Raw genomic sequence first — 22,792 nt, 5'->3', positions numbered from 1 at the left:
ATGAGCGATATGTAGTTTATAAGAAGCTGCGATATATTGACGCCAGTGAATTATCTTGATGCCGTCTTTAAAAAGCTTTAATGAAAGCATACATCGATGCTGCTCCGTGATCGCTGCACAGCTTTAATGCAAAGGAGTTCCAGTGCTGTTGGCTTCTTACTGAAAGCAATGTCTGATCTTGGTAGTGTCATTGTATCAACAGTCATTGGTGAAGCTCGTAACATGGGGAGGGAAGAGATGAAAAGTTTGGGGATCTATTTAAAATGGAAGGAAGCGGTTATTGAGTAAATAATTCAACCTCTCGTTCGTTCTAATCTTCAAAGGATTTATTGGACAACAGATTTCAAGTTTTAAAATACTATAAATAGGAGAACGCATGCACACACCTTTCAATAACACTTCTAAAATGCAACATTACAGAGCATTCCTTACAAACACAGCAAATGCCATTTTCACAGATGAGTGCCCTCGCACATCATTTCAACATTTTAATAGCTCAGGTATGGAGCAATTCTGATGCAGATATTAGTAAAGAGTAATGTTTAATTAAACCAGGTTTGAAGATAAAGAGCTCAATACATCCTATAGTTTATAAGCCTTTGCCAGCCATAAGCTACTGCTCTTCCTAATCCTCTTTCACATAACATTATTGCATCAGCACAGCTGAACATTTTTGCAGCATTTATAAAATTAGCAAAGAAATTAACTGTCTGTACTGTGGCAAATTGGATTTCCAAGTTCTTGCCGTGTGATACAGCATACCCAGGCTGCCACCTACAGTACAGTCTGAGAGAGGAACTACAGTCCAACAGTTCAACATGTGTGGCTCCCCATTTTACACTCCACAGCCATTCAAACTTAATTGTCAAGGCTCCCTCTAATATCCTTACAGGAAATTTGTTAAAATCCATTATTAAATAAATACTGAAATAATTTCATTTTGACTCAAGACTGGCAAAGGATTACACATTTATCCTCCTCACTCCTATTCGCATGTGGAAGAGCCAGTGTTCCCTCATCATTTTGACATTATGACAGTTGATTCAATGCTGCTTTTATTTTAAACCATGTGCGATTTTAAAATGGTTAAAAAGGTTACTTCATTCCAAGAATATATATATCTAGAAAAATTAGTATACCCCCAAATGTGATATTACTTTACTTTAGTGAGACTGAAATTATATTAACAAAAAATGAGAATTTTCTGTACGAACAACCTTAACAGTGGAACAACAGTGGAAAAAATATATATCTGACAACACCTACACTCGTCTTAAGTAGCAACAAACCAAGAATTGAAAGTGATTCTTTAAACAAAAACATTTGCACTGATTTTTTTTAAATGGTGTATAGACAAAATATGGCTTGGTACATTCTTCCTAATTTGAGATCTCTTCTCTTATTTTTCCCATGAGCACAAATTATACATAAAAAAGTTAAATATTTAAAAGGAATATTAATACAATAGAAATAATGACAATTTAGTAAAAAATAAAAATAAATAAATCAAATAATCCCCTTTAGGATCATTCAAAGCGTCTTTTACTTCTTCGCCTGAACAGTTTTGAGATGGAGGATTTCCTTTCATTTTTGGCTTTCTTCACTCCTGTTCTCAACAAAACCAGTATATTAACAACTCAAATCAAATTAAAACAGAAAAACAGACATTTTATATGTTGCTTACCAAGGTTTTGCATCATTTTATTCAACTGCTGATCTTCTTCCACTTCCCTGAAATTAGCCAAAAATCAAACTAAGAACTGTCATATCTTTTTACCACATCAATCTTTAAGATTAACTGCATTGTACTTAAGAATTAATTAGAAGATTGATAATGTTACCTCAGCCTGTCCTCATCGAGACCCTCCACAATTGCATTTCTGCCATCCACGATCTCCATCAATTTCTGCATCAGTTTCTTCTCCTGCTGTTGTTCCTCTCTGGACTTTAAATGATCTGTGACAAAGTTAACAACCGCACGTTGGAAAAGGAGGTAAGACAGATGCTGACAGGCAAAGAGACCGAGCGCTTACCTGGCTTCTCGAGCAGCCTGCGAAGTTCCCCCTCAACACCTGGCTGCTGCTGCTCCAGCTCTTGAGTCCTGGCTCTGAGTTTTAACACCAAATACTAATTCTAAACGCACATTATATCTAAAACTTCTAAACAATCCTAAAAATGTTGAGTTTCTCAGTTAAGTTTGATTTTTGTCCTAATGTTAAATGCAAGTAAAAGTGTAAAAATTGTGTACAAACAATGGGGGAAAAAAATCTTTAAAGAAAATATCAGGTACAATAAATAAGGTTTGGAATTAATATAATCAAATATATAAAGAGAAATCCAACTATCAAGTCACAAAGTCAAGTCAAAGTAAGAGTATTGTTCAAAAGCCTTTTCTGGTGTAAACAAATATTATCCAAATGAGTAATAATTCCCCAAATAATGGAGAAAGGGTCATTTAATGTTCTCAACCTACATCGATCCTTCAATAATACTCACATGTAAACGAGCTCTGATTCTTTCCTAATGAACATTTGTTTTTTTCGAATGAGGTTAAACCAGTCGACCATCAGTGGGTCCATCAAGATGTCACCTTCTCCATCTGCAAAACAGGTTAGTAATACTCAGCTGAATTTATTAAAAAAATAAAATAAAATAAAAAGTTTTATAATGGTCTTGGTCTTGTTATTCAATCACTGATGTGCATATATTGTAGTAAATCAAGCAGTTATGATCACTGACTAGATGTTTCTTTAACAAGCCCATAACATTTATCATTTCACGTAAGCCAAATATTTTGTGCTGTTCTGATGTTGACTGATATACTCCAAGAGCAAACTTAAAAAAAATAAAAATAAAAAAAATACCCCACTTGAGCAGACTCAAACCAAGTGTTTGCAAGAAAAACATTAAGTAGAAATTAGGGGGTAGGATAATTTGGCTCATATGCAGGTAGGTGGTTCTCAATTTTTATTAAGAGAAGAAGTGACTCACATCCTGGAACCATGCTGTCACCTTTATTAAGACACTATGTCACAGCCAACAATCTTAAAATGGAGCTTAGCCTGCCAACCCCAAATCTATTTTATTTAATAATATCAAAATGTATGTCACAGAACATGATGTTACAAAAACCCTGTCTATAGACACTGTATAGTTTATGTCAGTCATCATTCCTGTGGCATCGACTTCAGAATATAATGCAATTTGCTCAAAAACCAGTAAAAAAAATAATGAATTACTAATTAAATCATTCACGAGAATGCTGCTTATATTTTCCCAAAGCTTTCACATATACAAAGAAGCATTTTAAAATTTCACTTTCAGCCCTGAGAAGTTATATTATTACTCAGATTTTAAAGAAAATGTGAGAATGGATGAATTATGGATACATGATGCAGGGAACAATGCAATTTACCATCCAAGATGATTCAATATTTAAGGTTTTCAGGATACAGTGTATACTTTTCAGTATTGGTCCACCACAGTATTCCGACATGCACTGAAACAGCGCTTAAATTTGCTGCTTCACCGAGTCATACCCGAGTAGGTGGATCAATTGATTTTAGGCTGAATATTTTGCTAATCCTAATTAGCGACCAATCAATCAAGTCACATTTACAACAGAGAGCGAGCTGCAGAGACAGAGGACGGAGCCCCACACATCCTGTCATTACCAGAACAAACATGATTTGATTCTGAACTGAACCCGAGTGCCAGGGTTTAGTTTTTATGCCAACAAATTCCAGTTGAGAAGTAGATGATCTCCTAGGTAGTGTGGAAATGATGTTAAATTCTGGCCAAGTGATTGCACGCTCAGGCTTCCTGGGTGGCATGTAGAAAAAAAAAAATTAAGCAATCGACCAGAATATATATAACTATACCCAAGTCATGTTGACCTTGAGCAAAGCAATAAGGCCCCCTACTCCTACTACCTCAAAGGAAACGCAACATCCCTGTGGGCTAGCTGTGCCTCTCACCTCATTTGACTGCAGAAACACTAATAGAAATGGCAGGCAATTCCCCTGCACGCACACACACACACACACAAACCATCAGCTGATGGTGAGCAAATGTGTGAAGCACCCAAGATACAACTCACCAATGCAGCAGAGCGATTCAACAGTTCAAACAAAAATATGATGTCAAATTTTATTTTAACGTTATTGCACGACACCTTTTGCTTTAGAATATTACCTCATTCAAACCAACATAGCAGTGAAGGGTCTACCAACCCCCCTCTTGCTCAGAAATGGTCAGGTATTAAATATTACCTAGCTTAGTCCGATCCGCATATACAGATGTCATAATTGGTCATATTCAGTGATACAGATGTTACAGATGGGATAGGATAAAATAAAACAAAAAAAGGAGATACCACAATAAAATTTAGTATAAACATTTTGCAGCTCAAACTTCTTGTTATTACACAGAAAATCCTTCACGTTTCCAGATAATCATACTTCAAGCAATGTGATGATTGTGTGGAAAGATGTAGTAGCTTTTGCTTTAAGAGGTTCTTAACATGGAATTAGATACAAATCAGCGTTTTTAAACCCCGATTCCTGGTTTTTACATTACCATAGAAATAAGAAACTACAATAGACAATATGCCACAACATTAAACATAATATTTACAAATAATAATAATACTAATTATTAAAGGAAAAAAGATAATATTTGCATTGTGACCTTGTGAATAAGGAAAATGCTGGGGACACAACATCCCATAATCCCATCATCATAGTCTGATAATACTATCCTGATATGGTGAAGCATCACCCAAAATAACCTTATGATTATGAGGTTACTACCACTTTAAAAAAAAAAAATTAAAAAAATCAGTGTATGAAAAATGTAAATGCACAGATGCAACTTATATTCATTGCTAACAAGTTATAATATCATTACCAATATACTGTACAATTAATAATTGGGTTTGCCTCAAAGGCATGTTTGTTTTCATTGTATTACCCCTAGATTTTGGCCCCTTATTAAATTTCAGTTTAATATTACTAAAGTAATTAGTAATGTAAGATATCACATGATATTCATTTGTAATCAAGATGTGGTAACTTGCCATTTCCATATCTTTAACTTATCATATCCAGCTTATTACCCCACTACTGCCCTCACACTTGTTCGTGAATAGTATGGAACTACGCTGCAGAGTTAAGAGTGAAAAGTCAGCTACTAAATGTCTCATGAACCGTGTCTGAAAGTGGACTATTGATTGCACTGATTAATATTTGTATGTTTTTACAAGTAAAAATGAGAAGAAGTGGAACAAACAAAACGTACCTTCCTCACAGCTTCGGAGCTTCTGTTCCAGCTCCACACCCTCCTTCTCCAAATGAGCCAAGTTTGTCTCAATATCATTCAGCTCCCTTTCAATCTCCTCCATTGGGATATGATAAGACCTTACCTGGTGCAAAACAGGGAATTTAAGAGTCACTGTCAAGTAAAGATTATTGTAATTTGAAAATTCTGACTTTGGCCACTTTAATGTAAAGAAGGTCATCCATTTTTTGCTGGGAATGTAATGAAAGCATATTTGTAGAGCTGTTAATTAATCTCTTAAGAGACTTAATGGAGGGAACTTACAGAGGGTGACCTCATTTCAGTCCTGGAGGCGTTGGTGGGTGACAAATACTTTCCCTTTTTAGCAGCTAAGAGGTAGATAAAATAGGATTAGATAGTCCTTTCATGGCAGCTTTTTAGAAAAGTATTGTCACATATGACTTAACCTGTTTTCAGTAAAATAACATTTTTTAAATGTATTTATACACTTTTCATATGAAATCAACAAGAAATCTGAAATCATGTATATTTGGCTTTGATAGCTATTTAAAAGATGGGAAACAACCTGATGGATTTCCATGATTGGCTGGAAAAGTAGTTGAAGAGCTAATAGATTTCACAGCTGGCAGTCTGGGTGAGGATTTCACAGGCAAGCAACTCCCAAATTTAAAATCTAAAATAAAGAGATGAGGTCTTAAATGCTGCAGAAGTGCAGAGTTCACAAAACATTGTTTTCATTTTGTTTATTTAATATGGGAACTAATACAATGGGGTGTGTATAATTTCGTGGACGTTCAGAGCATACACAGGATGAGTCCCATTGGCTCGAGTGATTCATTTAGCATTTCCTCAAGCAAAACCATGAGGTTCACATTTATAGTTTTCAGTAAAATAAGCCAACTAAAACTGGCATAAAAAAATTACATTCAAAGTACAGCTATTTTACCATCTTAATAGATGAAAGCGCATATTTTCTACCAACTTCATAGTTTCCTTATGTAGCTTTAGATTCTTCAAAAGCTTGAATAAGTTAGCCAAATAAATAGAATAAAATAAACATACACTTGCTTTACTTGGGTATTGCTGCTCTCAGTGTGTATTATTTGATTCCAATACAGTCATTTAACACATGACTGAACTTTGTTATTTAAACATGAAAATGGCAAAGACAAAACTGCTTGGATCACTAAAACCTTACAAACTAGTTCTGGTTCACTTTGACATCAAACACTCAATTCATTTAATATATCAGCAGACAAATGTCTCTCATTATAATGCAAAGAAGCCTCTCACCTAGGATTTCAGAGGCAGGCTGAGGTTTCTGGGGACTGACTTCCCTACAGCACGCAGGATCAAACAGAGCAAAGCTAACTCCTGGTGCTGCAGGTGTTTGAGCCAGAGGAAGCCTTGTTGGACTAATTGAGACATTAGATGGAGGTGTGGACATGAATTCAGCTTTATGATTTTCAGTAAAAGCTTGAGGTTCAGCATCTCTGCAAGATATAAACAAGGAAATGAACTTATTATTTTAATACAGAGGCATTAATCCGACACAGGTGAAATGTACTGATGGGTCAGATGAGTAACAACCTCACCTCAAATTTTGAAATGTTAAAAAGGTGATGAAAACAGTTGAGGAATCATCAGCAGGGGTTAGAAATGAGAAAATCTAGTGTTAAGGAGTAGGAAAGTAGGAGTTCAGGCCTTGCACTCCTTGGGACTTGTTAAGATGGGGGACAGAACTAACGGCTCCACTTTGAGCCAGTCAGCAATAAAAGAGATGGACGAAGCTTGATGATTCTGGATTCTGGTGAGTAAATAATCTGATAGGTCAGATGTATTTCAAGGCAAGTCTTTCAAGACATTCTGGTCCACTTCTGCAGCTTTTCAACTTGCAGCCGAGTAACTGTAAATACTTACTTTAGCCTGAGTTCAGTTTTAACAGGTTTTCTTTGCCACTCATGGCATACTGGATCTGCAGAGAAACAACAGACAGTAAAAACAAAAAACAAAAAATAAGGTCATTATTGCTAGTCTCCAAAGACCATGAATACTAGATATGAAAACTATAACGGCATATCACTGTATTTAAGAAAGGACTTGCTTGATAAACAACTGAAACAACATTAGAATTTGCTGTGAAATTCCAACAAAATTTTGTCTGTGATCGGCATCGCCACCAAGTTTCCCAGCATCTCACTTGGCAGTCTTTTTCCTAATCTTGCTGACAACAATAACACGAATCACAATGATCACAAACGTCTAACTCTGCATTAGCCTTGGCGGATAAAAAGCACAATATTAAATCTGCCATTACACTTCACCTTATCATCTTGTGTAACTACTGTTTTAAAACTTTTTAGAACGAAAGAAGATGGCACATTGCAGCTTATGAGACATCTGCTTTGTCAATGACGTGCACACTCGCGGCAGCTCCAAGTTATTGTACACAATAAACAAACAAACAAAAAAAAAAAATTCCCTCGACTCGTGTGGCACACTCATCTAAACAGCTGTCAAGCGCACAGTTACTGGTTTCATTATCTAGGTATTCACAGCACTCCAATAAAATGATTGCGCTCCACATTCTCATCTGTACACAAGACCCAAATGACGCTTTAATCATTGACCTTGGCGTAATGTCCAGTCAACATATGGTTAATATTAGTAAGAAACAGACTTAATTTCCATGTCTGGAAAACTTCCATCAATGCTAAAAGTAAAAGTGACTGAAAAACCATTCTCAGTAGACCCACCAGTAATTGTGTTTCTGTCTACGAACCCACCGACAGCCAGAATGTGACACCCGTGCATGCACATCCATCCCAGGAGAATGACAGTTCAACTATGAAAGTTCATTAGTGTGAGACAGGAATTAAAATGTCAGCTATCAGCATGCGAGATGCACTGGTTTTATAAATAGGGTAAAAATGACAAAAGGGCTTTGTTTTCTAGGAATGTGAGAGACAGACTGAATGGTGGGGGTGGGTGGATGCTGGCTGGATGTCAAATAATGGATCAGACACAAGTAAAATGAATTTAGTGGAGCTTGCCTTTGTTGGTTTTGTGTACAGTTGTTGGCCCTGTGTTGTCTTTATTGATGGCCTTTAGACATGGCAATTCCTTATTGTTTGCCTGAGTGGTGGAGGGCTGTCCTGCGTAGTTTCCTGCTGAGGCTTGGCTGCATTTATCCTTTTTCAAAGCAGAGCTGTCAGCTAAACTTGGCTCATCACCAAACCTGGGGACAGAGAAAGCCCTCACCATCAGCTTTAAAAAAAAGACTGTGGGAAAGTTTCCTTCAGAAGCATTCAAGTGCATTCATGGCTATAGATTCTATACTAATGCAATGCTCACCATCTCTCATCCGCCGATCGGATTGTAAATGGGCGTTTGTTATTATTGTTGTAGTTTTGCTCTGCTAGTTTTTTTCCAACCATTACCCTCGACTGGCTCTTTTCATCATCATCATCAGTCAGGACCTTTGGCCTTACTTGAACACTTGATTGCTCTGTTAGCTTCCTGTTGTTGTCTTTGGAGGTTTCAGTAACTTGTGGCACAGCCTGGAAAAACTTCTGCCGGGCAGCCTGTGTCTTCTGGGCTGAGGCCGTCCAGGACTGGGAGGTTTGAGTAGGAGCAACTGGTTTCAAAACATTATTCAGTGGGGCTGACAACACCGAAGGGGGGGGTGGTGAAGGCCGTTTTAGGCTGGCATCATTTGGTGGTCGCGCAGCTGAACTGGTGAGACCATTTTTGATCAGAGCCTCAGAGGGGGAAGTCTTGGAAGTGTTCTGGTGGGAGTTACAGATAAAAGTGTCTGGATTCGTCCCAGATTTGTAACCGCCTACATGAAGTACGCTGGAGCACTCGCCACACCTGGTGGTGGAAGTTTATTAATATTAAATTATTAATGGAATAAGCCCCTGTGCATAGGGGGGAAAAGCATCTATGAATATAGATTAAATTCTTACTTGAAACAGCTTCTGTGATAGAGCTTGCCTTCCACAAAGTGCCTCTGAACAAGATGAACATGGCCCTTGCATGCAACACATTTGCTATTGAGAGTCCCGTTTTTGTTGGTGTTTTCAGCCAAAACTACCTTCTGTGAAAAAGAATCAAAAGTGAGAAAAACATTTATCCAGAAAGGTATCCCATTTTCCCTAGGATTCCTTTGGCGACCCATTGAAAATAAATGCCATGTTTAACCCTAAATATTATTTCTTTAAAAAGCAAAAGTGTGTAAAAGAAAGACGTTTTAACACACAGCCTTAATTTTAGCTGCCTGATGACGTGCCATTTGACATGACTACTGACCTGAGTAGAAGCTCTTGCCAATTTGGGTGAGGTCTGAGCTGTGTGAGTGGAAGGTAAACAACTCTCAGTGGCAGTTTTAGTTACAAAGCTTTTGGCAACCACTGGGAGATTTTTTTTCTCCGATGGCTCCTCCTTGGAGCCCTCTGCTGGCCTTTTTACACCTCCCACTGAAGACAGTAAAACATCATTAGTGTCAAAGAGTTGGGGAAAAAAAATACCTCAGCCTGTACATAAAAAAGAAATATATAAGGAAAAAGCTCAGAATTAAAGAGGATGAACTACTCAAATGTAGTTGCTAGGGATTTTTAAAGCAGACATATTCTCACTGGGAGGCCGTCCTTTGAAGTAGTTGTAGTACTGGGAGACGTAGGTAAGAATGCTCAGCCTGTCTGGGATCCTTAAAGCCACCATGTCCTCTGCATCTAACAAAGCTGGGATCCCCAGCTTCTCCTCTGCGATCTGAAAAGCCTTAAGAGAAAAAAATAAATAAATAAATCAAAGTTTAACCAACAGCCCCCAACTCCAACTAAATATGACAAACAAAGTAGGCATATCCAAAGCACTTTTTCCATGTAAAAACATGGCATTGGCTGGGTTAACTCCTACAGTTACAACATGTGTAAATATGTCACACAATACAATTTACTTTAAATAGATTGGCGGTATTCTGTGGCACAACCCTAGGAGGTTTCGAAAGGGCTCTATAATGAATGGCACACTTCCTGTGAGCTTGTAGGGATAAGAAAAAGGATGGGAAGAGCGGGATATCAGTGCATTGTTTAGGATCAGCCTGGATATGCTCATTAAATTTAAAGAAAAGCCTTACGGAATAGCAAGTGGGCATATATAAAAGAAGAGGATACTGAGGAGTTTAAGTGGACAAAAACACAAATTTCAGCTCATGGGGAGGAAAAAAAGTCTAACATGGTTATTTATGAACTTAAAATATATAAATTTACTCACCTTTAACCCCACCCCCCCACATGAGTGATTTTCCTAAACCTCCAGTAATATAAAAATAAATAACGGAGTATCGGAGATGGGGACAATGGGTGTTCAATCAGGAGTTAGGCCCATAGGTACAGAATAGTGGATGTTTTTGACTGTGAAGCAACCAGTTGCTCTGCTGGCCTCCACTGTGAGACGTCTGTGGGTTCAGATAAGGGCAACAAGAGGCCCAGTGAACTCATAAACATCAGAAGACCTCCGCTGCTGGCAACAGGAGGAGGAGCATAGGCCAACTCCTCCATTGCAGACCATGTTAAAGACCCTGGAAATAAAGGCAGCTGGGAAAAAAAATCGGTTTCTAATATCCATGTTCTCCTACAGAATCCTTCCTTCAATTACTTCTCTTGATAGGTCTTGTTGAACAAAAGGCTCGCTTTCTGTCCATGTGGCTTGAGCTGAACTAAATAGCTTAGGCTTTTAGAGTGTAAAAACACACCACTGTCAGGTAAAGGGGGGTGCTTTATTTCTAACACAAAACAAAATTAGAGCTTTATGGTGAAAATGAATTCTAAGAAGCAATTTCATATTAGATTGTACCTGAAATTAAAATCCAATTTATCATCCAGCCCTACCTGTAAGAAGCGTGACACCATTCATGAAATATAGAAAGGGTGTGAATTACCAGTTGCTCTCTCATATTTCAGTAGAGGGAGCATCTTCAGCAGGGTATCAAACTTAACCTTGACCAAACACAGTTCTTTGCCCACAAATCGTTTTGTTCTCGTATACCATTCAAGATGTATGTATCAGCAGTGCCTTCAAGAGAACAGTCACCATAAGGACCGACTGGCAGACGACAGTAAAGCCTCATTCAAAATGAATAGACTTGAGAGCCTCTCCCCTGAGCTCAGGTCTGTTGCTGACACAGCCAAGATGATCGAAAACAACAAGGAAGTCGTACGGAGCGCGTACTGTAGCGCACTGCAGGGCCTGTAACCCTCAGAGGAAGCCGACAAGAGGGTAGAAAACTAAATAATGGAGAGGTCCCAGCAGTGCTGCTCATGTCACGCAGGGGTTAACCGAATAGATGAGTTCAAACGGACAGAGGCAGAGCAAAGATTGAGAAAGGTTGGGTTTGACAGGAGTCTAAAATTAGTAGAGAGATATGGCTTTTGCTTAATCTGCTGTGCTGTGAAAACTGAAACAGCTAAATATTTGTCCAATCTGCTGCGTAGATGCCAAGGCAAGAACAAACAGCGTGCTGCTGCGTGGCCCATCATGTCTGGGGTTAATGAAGTGGATGTTTTCTGCTACATCAGATTTTGCAGTTTGTGTATGAAGTCTGCTCCTCTCAGTAAGACAAAGGCTGAACATCTTGACATCTTACCAGTCTGTTGTTCTCAAACACATCCTCCTTTCTGAGTGAGTCATAGTCTCTGGGAAAACAGGAATACAATGAACACAGAGAAGTTACCTCAACTACCCAGAATAGCTCTTTTACAGCATGTAGGAAAAATATATATTTAAAAGGGGAAAAAACAGCACTATGAAACTGAACAAATGACACTGTATTAATAAAACAGAAATAAGAATAAGGATCACTTAAGTTAGTACTTATACAACTAAAATATTAAAAACAAAATTTGGAGAAATTATTAGAAGAGGCAGGCTGTCTATATGTATCACAATTATTAAAGTACTTGACCAAACCAAAGTAAAGTTTTTGGAAAAAAAAAAGTTTTCAATACTTACATCAGGTCCGGTCTGTACTTGTGTATTAGCGCACAAAAAGCCAACCCGTTCCTGAATGAAGTCGTCATGTTGGTGATGGCCACATCTCTGTAACCCTCACATTGCATTTTACACCACTGCTCCAAAGCCTTGATGGCAGCCATGCTTGTAGCGCGACAGAACCACTACTGCAGACAAAGTGTGCAACAGGCAGGAGGTTTGAGTGTGACGGAGTGAGAGGAAAGACAGATATAAAACAACGTGTCTCTGTTCTGGCTTTGACCGTGATCTGCGAACTGCAGCTGCGTCCTGTTTCCTTCTTTCACCTGCTTGTCTGACTCTCCGACTCTGCGAAGTGCTGCTGCTTGCTGCTGCTGCTGGTGTGTGTTTCTCGGCTCATTTCACTAATTGACGCGACTGCCGATTCGTCATTCACGACAGTTGAATAAAAGCTCATTCAGCAAAGGAAATAGTAGGCTAACTCTGATGTTCATAATTCATGCACGTTTTAATCCCAGGAAGTGGATCGTGTTGACCTGTTATTTATTTATTTTCCCTGGAGTGGGAGTATTAAAAGACTCAAGAAATTTGAGTTAAATGATGTTCAGAAAACCAAAAGAAGGTTAAATTCAGTTAGTAGGTTAGTGTAATCTGTTATCAGACAGCACTTGTTGTTATTTAGTGTTTTTAGATCCTCGTGCTTGTCTCACCTGACCTTTTTTCACAATTATGGCACATTTGAACCATCATCTCTAATAGTCTTTATTGCATTTATTGACCCTGGTATGACAGCCAAAATGATGATCGGGGAATAAGCGCTTCTTGATTTTATTTTGCTGGTAAAACACAGTGTTGGACTTATATGCACGTGAGCCAGTTACGAAATTGAGTTTTCAGTTATATCTTTAAAGATGTAATTAAAAAGATCAAATTAAATAAAAGATATTAATGACATGACATTTATAGTTAAACATACATAAGAGATATAATTAAACGACAGCTGAAACTTCTTGAGGACAGACGTTTTATGGCCAAAATATATTAATTTAATGCTAAATAAAAATATCCTTCGAGCTAAGCTTTGAAGAACAAGTGTGCTCTGGGATATCTAGAGTATAAAACCCCAGTATTGCTACCTCAGACAGTGTACATAAGGATAGTTAATACTCTTCTACATGCATTCTTTAACCTTATTGTTCTTTGTGTGTGGCCTAATTGGGGACTAATTGAGGCCAGCAAGCCTCATCTAAAGATTCTGACCCAATTAACCCATGTCGCCATGTCCCATTAAATCTTAGGGAAAAGTTATATGTTAATTTCTGGGCATTTTTTTATGTAGTAAACTGAATACTTAGACATTTGATTTGCAAAGACAGCTTGCAGAGTCATTCCACCTTAACTGGGAACAAAATAAGTCTGTGTGCTTCCCTGGTCCGTTCTGAAAAGTAGTCCCAAATCAAATTTGACCCAGACCTCATCCATGTGTATTCAAACCTCTGACACAGAGAATGTAATTAGTGTGAGACCAGAGCTGAAATTGAGTCTTTGAACTGGGAGCAACCCACACTGACCTCATCATCGATACATGTCACAATTACTGTAAGACATGAATTGTTTATTAATTGACACAGGGTGACTCAGAATATGAAAGCAAAGTCTAAAACTATTGTAGACAACAATTTAAAAAAAAAAGTTTCAATACGTTACAGTAAAATAAAAAAAAATAAAAAACGCATTCAGTCGGTACATGTAAAAAAACAAACAAACAAAAAAAAGACAATGTTTGTTGCCCTGTCCTGTCTAAAGACGTATTGAAGCCCAGAAGGGGGCAGTGTCACACTGTTATCATGCCGCTTTCAACCTGTGGTCAACTCTATAAACAAGGCACACATAACATAATTAGTATCTTTAAAATCTAGAAGTTTAGGTGAAGCAGGAACAATTAAGGAGGCACAGAGCACATATCTTTCCACACTTGTGTGTGTGATTCAGCACATCAGAGCACAATTTCCTAATACTAAATAAATAGACTGTAATTATAGTACAGAGGAATTAGTATAAACAACAGGTATTGTTGATCCAAAAACACCTGAAGGTTCCAAAGAGAACCAAACCATCCCACCCCTCTCGCAAGCGCTAATATGCAAATATGAACAAAGCTTTTAAATGTATTGTAGACCACTGCTATCTCCTTTAATCTCAATATTAAACATGAGGTAAAGTTTTGACCCGACATCAGAAATGAATAAATGCAGATTTTGTAAATTTGAAGTTTGAAGCAGAAATGTTGTATTAATTAGTATTAAATGTCTAATAAATGAGTGTAAATACTGCAGTTAGTCTTCATGATTTCATTTTTTAGCTATTTGCGTTGTTTCCTGTGAGGACGTGTGGCTGCATGTAGACATCCTGCCTGTGTGTGGAGGTAACCCAAGAGGTCAGGGATGGTTGTCGTGCTGAAATCATTTACAGATTACTTGAGTGTATCCCATTTCAGTTTTGCCCTGATAGGCTGACACAATAAGACGTCCACATTTATCATTTGTCATTGTTACATGTTGAGGCCCCACCATAGAGCATGTACCATTCATTGGGAGTGGATGCCACTACACACATTTGAGGTGTATCTAAAACTGTATTCAGCATATAAAAAGACATGATCATCTCTAATAAAATGATCTTTTCAGTAAGTAAAAATATATATACATATATGTATATGTGCTCAAGAAAACATAAAGAAAGTTAAAAGTCAGTTGGAATGCACGATAAAGCCAAAACCTTAAACTTTGACATTATGTAAAATTTATTTTTCAATATAAAATCTTACAGAATATATAGACATACATATATTCAGCTAATGACGGCTAAATATTTAAGTTCCACTTCCCCCCAAAAGTTCCAACTCATTTATAAACAGGAAGATTGAAAATGATCAGTCATTCTGCGTGGAATCAGTTTCCTGTGTTTGTGACTGTTTGGTGCCTCCTGACATGCTTACATTGCTGTGGATCTCAGCCTCGTGCTCTCTGGCTTTGGCCCGCAGCTTAGCAATGCTGCAGGAGCGGAGCTCCTCTGAGCTCGGCCCCTCCGGCCTCTCCCACTTCCCCAACTTCTGGGTTGTCCATGGATAACCTTCGGCTTCCTGTTGTTTCTCCCAGTGCTCACCGTCCGAAGTCTCTGTGTGTTTTAAACTCTTGCTCGCTTTTGCAGATGTTTCATCGTTGTCCCTTTTCACATAAGGCCCTGGACATTGGCCCTGGAGTTTCAGTTGCCGCCTCATTTTTGCACGGCGGTTTTGAAACCAAACCTTGGAATGAATGAAAGAGATATGATATATGAATGTAAGTAACAAGGAGATTATATAGTTAAAAAACAATAGTTGAAATGTAACTGCACTAAACAGGCTCTGATGTATTTTTAGTCAAGAATTGCTTTCATGTTGGTATCAGCTGAAACTGTGATTACATTTTTGTTGGGACAGAAAGGAATCTTGACCCATATGGATAGCAAAACAAATACAGATTAATCTAGTCAAGTTATTGTATTTATATAGAATAAAATACTTTTTTTTTTTCTCCAGGCATTTATTTGGTGTGCAAGATGATTTTACTGTGAATTATTGTTATTATTGTCAAAAATGCCTATGATGGAAAATAAACAGTAGGGCTAAAGGCAAATTTGCACATTGTGCATAAAAATTAATATCAGCTAAATGAGTACAAAATTAACAACTCCAGCAGGAGTTCGTCGTGCCAATTACCTGGACTCTGGCCTCAATAAGGTCCAGTCTGAGGGCCAGGGCTTCCCTCATGAAGATGTCCGGGTAGTGGGTGGTCTCGAATGCCTTCTCCAGCTCCTCCAGCTGCCAGCTGCTGTAGTTGGCCCGTGCACGACGCTGCTTCACTGGCCTCTGTTCATCTGGAAAGTGCACCACAAGCACCAATTACACAATCGCCAATGGGTGACAAGGAACTAATGGCTCTAGATTGGATAATTAGCACAGCAATCATTAGGCCCAATTTAACACTGCTTGATAATTGATTGTTAGTTACGAGCTGTTAGTCAGTCTTTTGTAAACATTTACACTGCAATCAGATGGTGCTCACAGACTGTCTTTGAGACTGGTCATACTGTGCCAGTTTGGCTACGCTCTATCTGAACAAGTCCAGTATGATACAATCAGTCCCATTTTGGCTACAGCAGCTGTGGCTTGAACTCACCTATGCTCTCTGTGAGTGGCCCAATCCCGACCGCCTGTGTGGCCAGGAGCAAAGCTTCCTTGCATAGCTCTGGCTGCAGATAATTCCTCAGGGATTCGTAGCTGATAAAAGGCCCCGGGATCAGGAACTGAGGTTGAGAGCCCAGTCTGGCTGGGAAGGCAGGAAAAAAATGAGCTGCAGGTGAATGGAAAACTGCAGGAAGGAGAGAGGATACCAGCTGCCCTGCGCCAAACATGTCCAAGTCCAATATTTAATGTCAGTCCACTGAAAAGGGTCTGGTTGATTTCTAGAGGTTTGCTGGTAGAAAGGAGAAATGCATTCCAAGGTCCTGGGTGAAAATAGAAGAGAAAATTAAAGAGCTCCGATTGTCCAGCAGATGCATCCACTTGGTTGTCAGAGCTGCTGTTTGCTGCTGAGGTGCTCAGCCCAGGTACAAGGTGTTGCCTGAAGAGGAAAGGTAAGACTTGAGCGGTGGAGGTGGGCTCACCTTAGCTTTCTTCCCTTCCCCACCAATCATCTTCCCGTCTCTTCCCAGTCACATGACATCTAAACAGATATAGGTTTATGGCCTAAAAAAAACAAAAAAACCTATGATTTGTTTCTCACAGGATTAATAGTATCACCCCATCACTATTTACTGTATTTGTCATCTCTTCTCCAACCACACACATCCTGCAGTCTTTTTCAGACATGCCCCAAACCTCCTCTCACTCTCTCTCGCTCTCTCTGCCTTTCAGGGACAAGTTGCAACATCTTTGGCTCCTGAAATTTCAGTGAGTGAGACGAATGGCAGCTCAGTAAGTAGCAGAGATGTTTATGTTCACTTAGGCGCATACGCTTCAGACAACTAGTTCAACGGTTGTCAGATATAATAGCAACAAATTACTGTACAGGAGACATAATGAAAGCAGTTGTTCAGTTTTGTGGAATGGAAGTAAATACAACGGTAGCTGAACCTGAATAGCAGGTCTCAGTGTTACTGTTTTTGATTTTCTTCTTCTTTTTTTTGGGCTGTTCCCTTTCAGGGCTCACCAGGGTGGATCATATGCCTACATGCTGGTTTGAGTGTATTGTTTTTAGTAAATGAATGCTGTTATATTTTTTTAACAACAGCAAGGATAGCTGTACATCATATCACTCATCTTACACAGTAGCAGAAGTGCAGCACAAATCATTTTTACATGATAAAATAAACTATTTAAATATTAAAACAGATAAACAAAGTTAGTTAAAATGTCTAAAAAAAACCTAATAAAAACATAAAGTATTTTTACTGTGTGCATTTTGCTTATCCTATACATATTCTATATTCTATCTCTTAGACATCTTCTTTTGCAAAATTTGGTCCCGGACACAGTGGTTTTTTGTTTGTTTATTTACAACTAATTTACAATTTGGCAGACTTCCATTATAACTCCTGAAAATCTAATCTAATAATCTCAGTCTCCTGTAGATGATTAAAGATCAGAAATAATAACTTGTCTCACCTGTGTTTGCTGTACTTTCTATTCTTCTGAGTACAACAAAATGCTAGAAGGAGCCTATTAAGGTAATTTTTCAAACTTTTATTCTTGCACTCTACTCAAGTTTCTTGCATTTATCATTCAAAATACTGCTTTGTTGTATAGCCCATCTTCCATCTGACTGTCTGTTAGCAGACTGTAGGTTTCATCCACAGGTGGGTGGGGTTTCCCTGCCTAAAATGACCATAGTAGGTATATCCACTCTCGCTGATATCATACAGAGCCCGGATTTGAAAAAAGTGGTACATAGGTACATTTTAGCATGTTATCTGTATAGGTCAGTTAACATTTAAGATGGTAAACTTAAAGGTTTACAACTTTTAAAAGCATATCATCAACAGCTGCATGAATTGGAATTAAATTTTTTGACACGTCTATAAATTAATGGTCTCCTGTGGATGTTTGAAATTTTAGTACACTTTAAATGGTGATCATAAGTACTCTAACTGCTAACAAGTGTCCATAACAAAGGGTATGTACATGCAAGGGTAGGTATATGCATTTTCTTCAAATGTTTAAGGTTCTCATATTATGTGGAAACAAAATACAAGTTTTAGAGAGGAAAACATTGCATCAGAAGGATATGTCCTTGATAGAAAATCTTTAAAAAGGCAAATTTCTATTTTTATGCATTTGTATTCTGTCACTTATCTCCTATAAAGACCCATGTTAGAAGCTAACTAGTGAGACATAAAATCTAAAAATGTTCTGCAGTAACAGTAAAATACTTTTATCATATCATGTGTTTGGTAATGATAATCTTACTTCCACAGCTGTAAAGTATGTAGTCAGTAGTCAAGCCCTGATGGGATTCTTCCATCTCAGATCAAAGCTAACACATCAACACATTAACAGCCAAGGCACGAAGATTATTAACACTTTTTTTTTTAAAGCAAGACAGCTGTAGCTTAGTGGTGATGGCTCTCTGATGAGATGATCTCCAGCACTGTCTGTGAGAATTAAACCCAGGTGTGTCAATTAATCCAAAGTTACACATCACCTAACAACATATCTTTCTAACTGCTCATCAGCTCAAACGGTGGTGAAAACACTCAGCTGTCAGTGTTGTCACCACAGAGCTGGTGGGCTGAGGTGGCTTTGATCAGCCTGGGATCTCTGCAAGAGGCAGCTGGTCAGAGCTGAGGTGAGTCACAGGATGGTCATTCCTATACGTGCTGTGAGGACTGCAAATCCATCACCTGTGTGGCCCTTTCATCTGCACCTGTTCAAACACTAAATTAGGAGGCAGGATTAGGGGTTGAGCAATTCGGATGTCTTTACAGCCTGAGTTGTACCTGAAAGGCAGTATTTAGATGAAGTGGAGTGTCTTGTCTTGAATTGCAGATAAAAATTGCTCGTTTTCCCTATATTATGATTCCATAACAAAAACCTAACAACAATGAAATGTCAGCTAACAAAGCATTTTAGCATCTCTTTAGCAATCAAATCACCCCAACCAAAGGAAACAGCACTTTTAACTGCACTATTAATCAATATGAATGATCTGTTGTTTTAAGTGAGCCAACTCAACAATTAACAGGTTTTAGCACCACTTTCTACTCGTGTGGAAGCGTTTGCATGTAGGGATTGGAAAGGACAGATGTAGATTGAGAGAAATAATTTTTTGGGTTTGCAGGGAAAAGGAAAATAGATTAGAAGTGTCTGGTTTGAGCTGTGGCTAAATAAACACTGTGTGTGGCGGGAGTGACGACTGAATAGCCATTCCGTTTGTCCCTGGCACACAGATAGTTACAGGGATTTCTGGATTGTCTGAAAGTAGACCCCTTTTCCCACCCTCAAACTACTTCTGTTTGTCCTTTAATGCCCATTGATCCAGATAATCAGGGACAAGATTGGTGAAAAACCAGCGAGGGAGGTTCTGACAGTAGTTGCTCAAAAAGCCTGATAGTGGGTAATTGAAGGAGGCATTAAGACAACAATAGTAATGGCTAATGCCAGCCTGTATTGGAGTTCCAGCTTCTTGAATGACAACACTGGAGATCCACAGCTAAAGTGGCAATCATTGTATTATTAGCAGACCTTCAAGTGAAGGGACAGACTGCACATTATCTGAGATTTCAGTAAGTCACCAGTGGGATGCTCTTCACGTGTCTTTAGCTTGAAATGGGCATGTTTGAGCTTGAAATTATTCATTGTGAAAGTTAAAAAAAAAAAAAAAGTAAAATCAGTTTTTTGGTCTCACTTAAAGTGAAGTAAAGTGTTTTGTTTCTTCCTCTTCAGTCACACTTGAATTTAAAACCAATCATCAACTCTATCTGACATAAAGAAGCAGAAAAGTAGTAATAGACAAAAATCATTATTCAGATTTGAATATTTGTATACACCTGAAAGCCAGCCTGACTGTTATATAGCCATCTGGCAGCAGTGTATATAAACACTGATATGCACGACATTGATATGCAGTCATGGTACAAACAAAGTCCACCGGCTGTCCCTTCAAAGTTTCACATATCAGGACATAATATAAAATTATGTAATCCTTACTAGGTCTTAAATAAGGTAAATACAATCCCAGATGAACAACGCTGACATATTACGCCGTGTCACTATGTAGTTAACAAAGTCAAAATGCAGAAGCAGTGTGTGAAAACTACAGTACAACTCATGAGTCAACAGCTTACAAAAGCACTTCTGGCAGCAACAACTTTAAGTAATTATTTTCCATATGACCGAATCAGTCTCTTGCATCATTGTCAACTCTCATTTACAGCGATGCTTGAGTTCATAAAGATTCGTGGGCACTCACAGCTCTTTTAAGTTCCCACCAAAGCAGTTCAATCCACCCAGTTTGGTACAAAATTCAGCTATTGGACAGATAGCCTCAGATTTCACTCTAGAATACTTTAGTATACAGAGGAGTTGTGTTCATGACCCCTCCACCACCGTGCTTGACAGCTGGTTTGAGGTGTTTGTGCTGATTTGCTTAAAGTGCTTCTTTAAGATCATTGCTTATATATCACCCCTTAGCATTGTGTTAAAATACACCTGAATGCTCCATATCGGCAAAATTCTGCTTTTATAGAAGTGCTCACACTTGCTAATGATCAATTAATCTCGTGCAATTGATTATCAGCACCTGGCTGCTACTTACCCTCTAAATTCCAATGGAAGCGGTTTTCAGATACGTCTTCTGCAGTTTGACTTGATGTTTGTCAAATACATAATGACACGTTGTAATAAGACTTCTTTTGTTGTTCACCTGTAGTTGTACTTATCTAAATTTAAGACCTGTTAAGAACTAGATAACCTTTCATTAAGTCCTGATACGTAAAACCTTAGAACTGGCAAAGGGTGTATCTCCTTTTTACCATGACTTTATCACTTTTGGGTTGATATGCCAAACATTTTATCAAACAGCTGCTTTTCATTACATCCAATTAAAAATAAGCATAGGGAAGTATGAATTGAAAATCCAGATTCCTGATAAATCTTTGTCTAAAATTAATGCTCTTGAATTAGTCAGTTTTGGTCTCCTTCAACTCTTAAGGAAAATACTTAAAGTGACTATAGCAAGCACATCAGGAAGTTGCAGAGTGAGTCTGTCTGCAATTTGTTTTTTCTTTAACTTTGTAACCTAAAACAGCTTCTGGCCGCAGCCAAAAACAACATTACAAGAGCTGCGTGACACAGGAGCTGATAATTATCTGTAGGTTCAGTTTTCAAGTATATAAATATTAGTGGGGGAAAATAATAATCTCAATATCTCCAAACAAAGCTATGTATAAAATAACCTAAAAATATTGTTTATAACTATCTACTGAAGACATGATTATTGTATTTAAAGCTATTAACAAGACTTTTTCACTGATGCAGGAAACTTTTTTTATCTTCAAATTTGTTGCACAAAAAAACACTTTCACTAAGCTGAAATTTAAATTAAATCACACAGGCTATTTACCCACTTTTTTCCTTGACAGACATGGCTGAAGTGGATTAACTGTCACGCTCTGCCCTCAGTGTCATAAGATACCATCTGCTCTAATAGAGATCGTGAACACTGTGCATTATTATTTTTTCTGATCCACTCCAGTGGCACTTTAGCTCATAAAACAAGAGTTCTGCCAAATGTCATGCGAAGATGGATGATTATCGTCAGCTCCACTGTCATGGGAATTTATCTATCTGGTGTAATTTGCAGGCTGGAACAGCAATGAGCACAGATTCAATATTTAATGAAAGTATAAGTGAAGCTTAAGGGTTGTCACTTATGCCTCTGCTGTTAATGACATGTCACATTATCATACTTATCTGATTGGGTCAATTTTAACTGCAATTACTAGCCTCATTTCTTTTTAATTCATTAAAAATGTTGGATCATTTCAGTTGTCCACCTCTGCAAACACATTGGGAATGTATTGTAATGTATTCTCTAGCTGCTATATATTTTAGTGTCAACTGTCAGTACAAACTTAAGTCTAAAATCTATTAATGGGAGCTTGGATTTGTATAATTCAATCAACACACCTAAAATATTTTAGTTTAAAGGGGGAAAAAAAGTATTTTATGACCGAGGAAGCCCCCATGGTTGGTGCCTCACTCTCGCTGGTAACAGTATCCCACAGCGAGCAGGTTGATTGTTTTAGTCCTGGATCACTGGCCATGGGATAAACCTGAGAGCCCAGCCTGCTTTTCATGTCAAAACCTTCAAGGGAAAGCGGCCACAATCCAAAAGCAATCACACTTGAGACATCAAAGTGCCAAGGAGAAGAGAGGCGAGAGACGGTCCACATTTTTTCCATG

General features: G+C 38.2%; 2 protein-coding genes across 6 annotated transcripts; both read right to left on the bottom strand.

Moving 5' to 3' along the window:
• Positions 1–304: 304 nt before the first annotated feature.
• micall2a (mical-like 2a) lies at positions 305–12,730 on the bottom strand. 5 transcript variants are annotated; one of them, XM_031729949.2, is made up of 18 exons: positions 12,615–12,730; positions 12,310–12,476; positions 11,945–11,993; positions 9,936–10,077; positions 9,610–9,776; positions 9,267–9,397; positions 8,653–9,171; positions 8,352–8,536; positions 7,219–7,273; positions 6,592–6,791; positions 5,864–5,971; positions 5,602–5,666; positions 5,299–5,422; positions 2,497–2,599; positions 2,034–2,107; positions 1,842–1,956; positions 1,685–1,731; positions 305–1,606 (listed from the first exon to the last, which is right to left on the bottom strand). In XM_031729949.2, the coding sequence occupies exons 2-18, from the start codon at positions 12,450–12,452 to the stop codon at positions 1,527–1,529; spliced, it is 2,307 nt and encodes a 768-aa protein (XP_031585809.1). In that variant the 5' UTR covers positions 12,453–12,476; positions 12,615–12,730; the 3' UTR covers positions 305–1,526. The 5 variants fall into 5 exon arrangements, 4 of the variants coding, with proteins under 4 accessions (XP_031585809.1, XP_031585807.1, XP_039467241.1 ...); XM_031729947.2 differs by having other exon boundaries at positions 12,572–12,700; XM_039611307.1 differs by having other exon boundaries at positions 12,310–12,708.
• A 1,125-nt stretch (positions 12,731–13,855) lies between these two features.
• On the bottom strand, positions 13,856–17,025 carry si:dkey-43p13.5 (visual system homeobox 2). The gene is made up of 4 exons (XM_039611097.1): positions 16,996–17,025; positions 16,509–16,758; positions 16,049–16,206; positions 13,856–15,595 (listed from the first exon to the last, which is right to left on the bottom strand). Exons 1-4 carry the CDS (start codon positions 17,023–17,025, stop codon positions 15,221–15,223), a joined length of 813 nt encoding a protein of 270 aa, XP_039467031.1. The 3' UTR covers positions 13,856–15,220.
• Positions 17,026–22,792: the final 5,767 nt, after the last annotated feature.

This window comes from Oreochromis aureus, linkage group 4, assembly GCF_013358895.1.
Source record: "Oreochromis aureus strain Israel breed Guangdong linkage group 4, ZZ_aureus, whole genome shotgun sequence".
Classification (NCBI taxonomy): domain Eukaryota; kingdom Metazoa; phylum Chordata; class Actinopteri; order Cichliformes; family Cichlidae; genus Oreochromis; species Oreochromis aureus.
This window is presented reverse-complemented; position numbering and strand designations above follow the sequence as displayed.

Excerpts from the sequence above, each read along its gene's own strand:
- micall2a (XM_031729949.2), bottom strand. The coding sequence starts at position 12,452 with ATGGCTGCCATCAAGGCTTTGGAGCAGTGGTGTAAAATGCAATGTGAG. Across the intron at positions 8,537-8,652 it reads CGATCGGCGGATGAGAGATG|GTTTGGTGATGAGCCAAGTT; the intron begins GTGAGCATTGCA and ends CTCTGTCCCCAG. Across the intron at positions 1,607-1,684 it reads TAAAATGATGCAAAACCTTG|GAGTGAAGAAAGCCAAAAAT; the intron begins GTAAGCAACATA and ends TGTTGAGAACAG.
- si:dkey-43p13.5 (XM_039611097.1), bottom strand. The coding sequence starts at position 17,025 with ATGATTGGTGGGGAAGGGAAGAAAGCTAAG. Across the intron at positions 16,207-16,508 it reads GCCACTCACAGAGAGCATAG|ATGAACAGAGGCCAGTGAAG; the intron begins GTGAGTTCAAGC and ends TGCACTTTCCAG. Across the intron at positions 15,596-16,048 it reads TTATTGAGGCCAGAGTCCAG|GTTTGGTTTCAAAACCGCCG; the intron begins GTAATTGGCACG and ends ATTCATTCCAAG.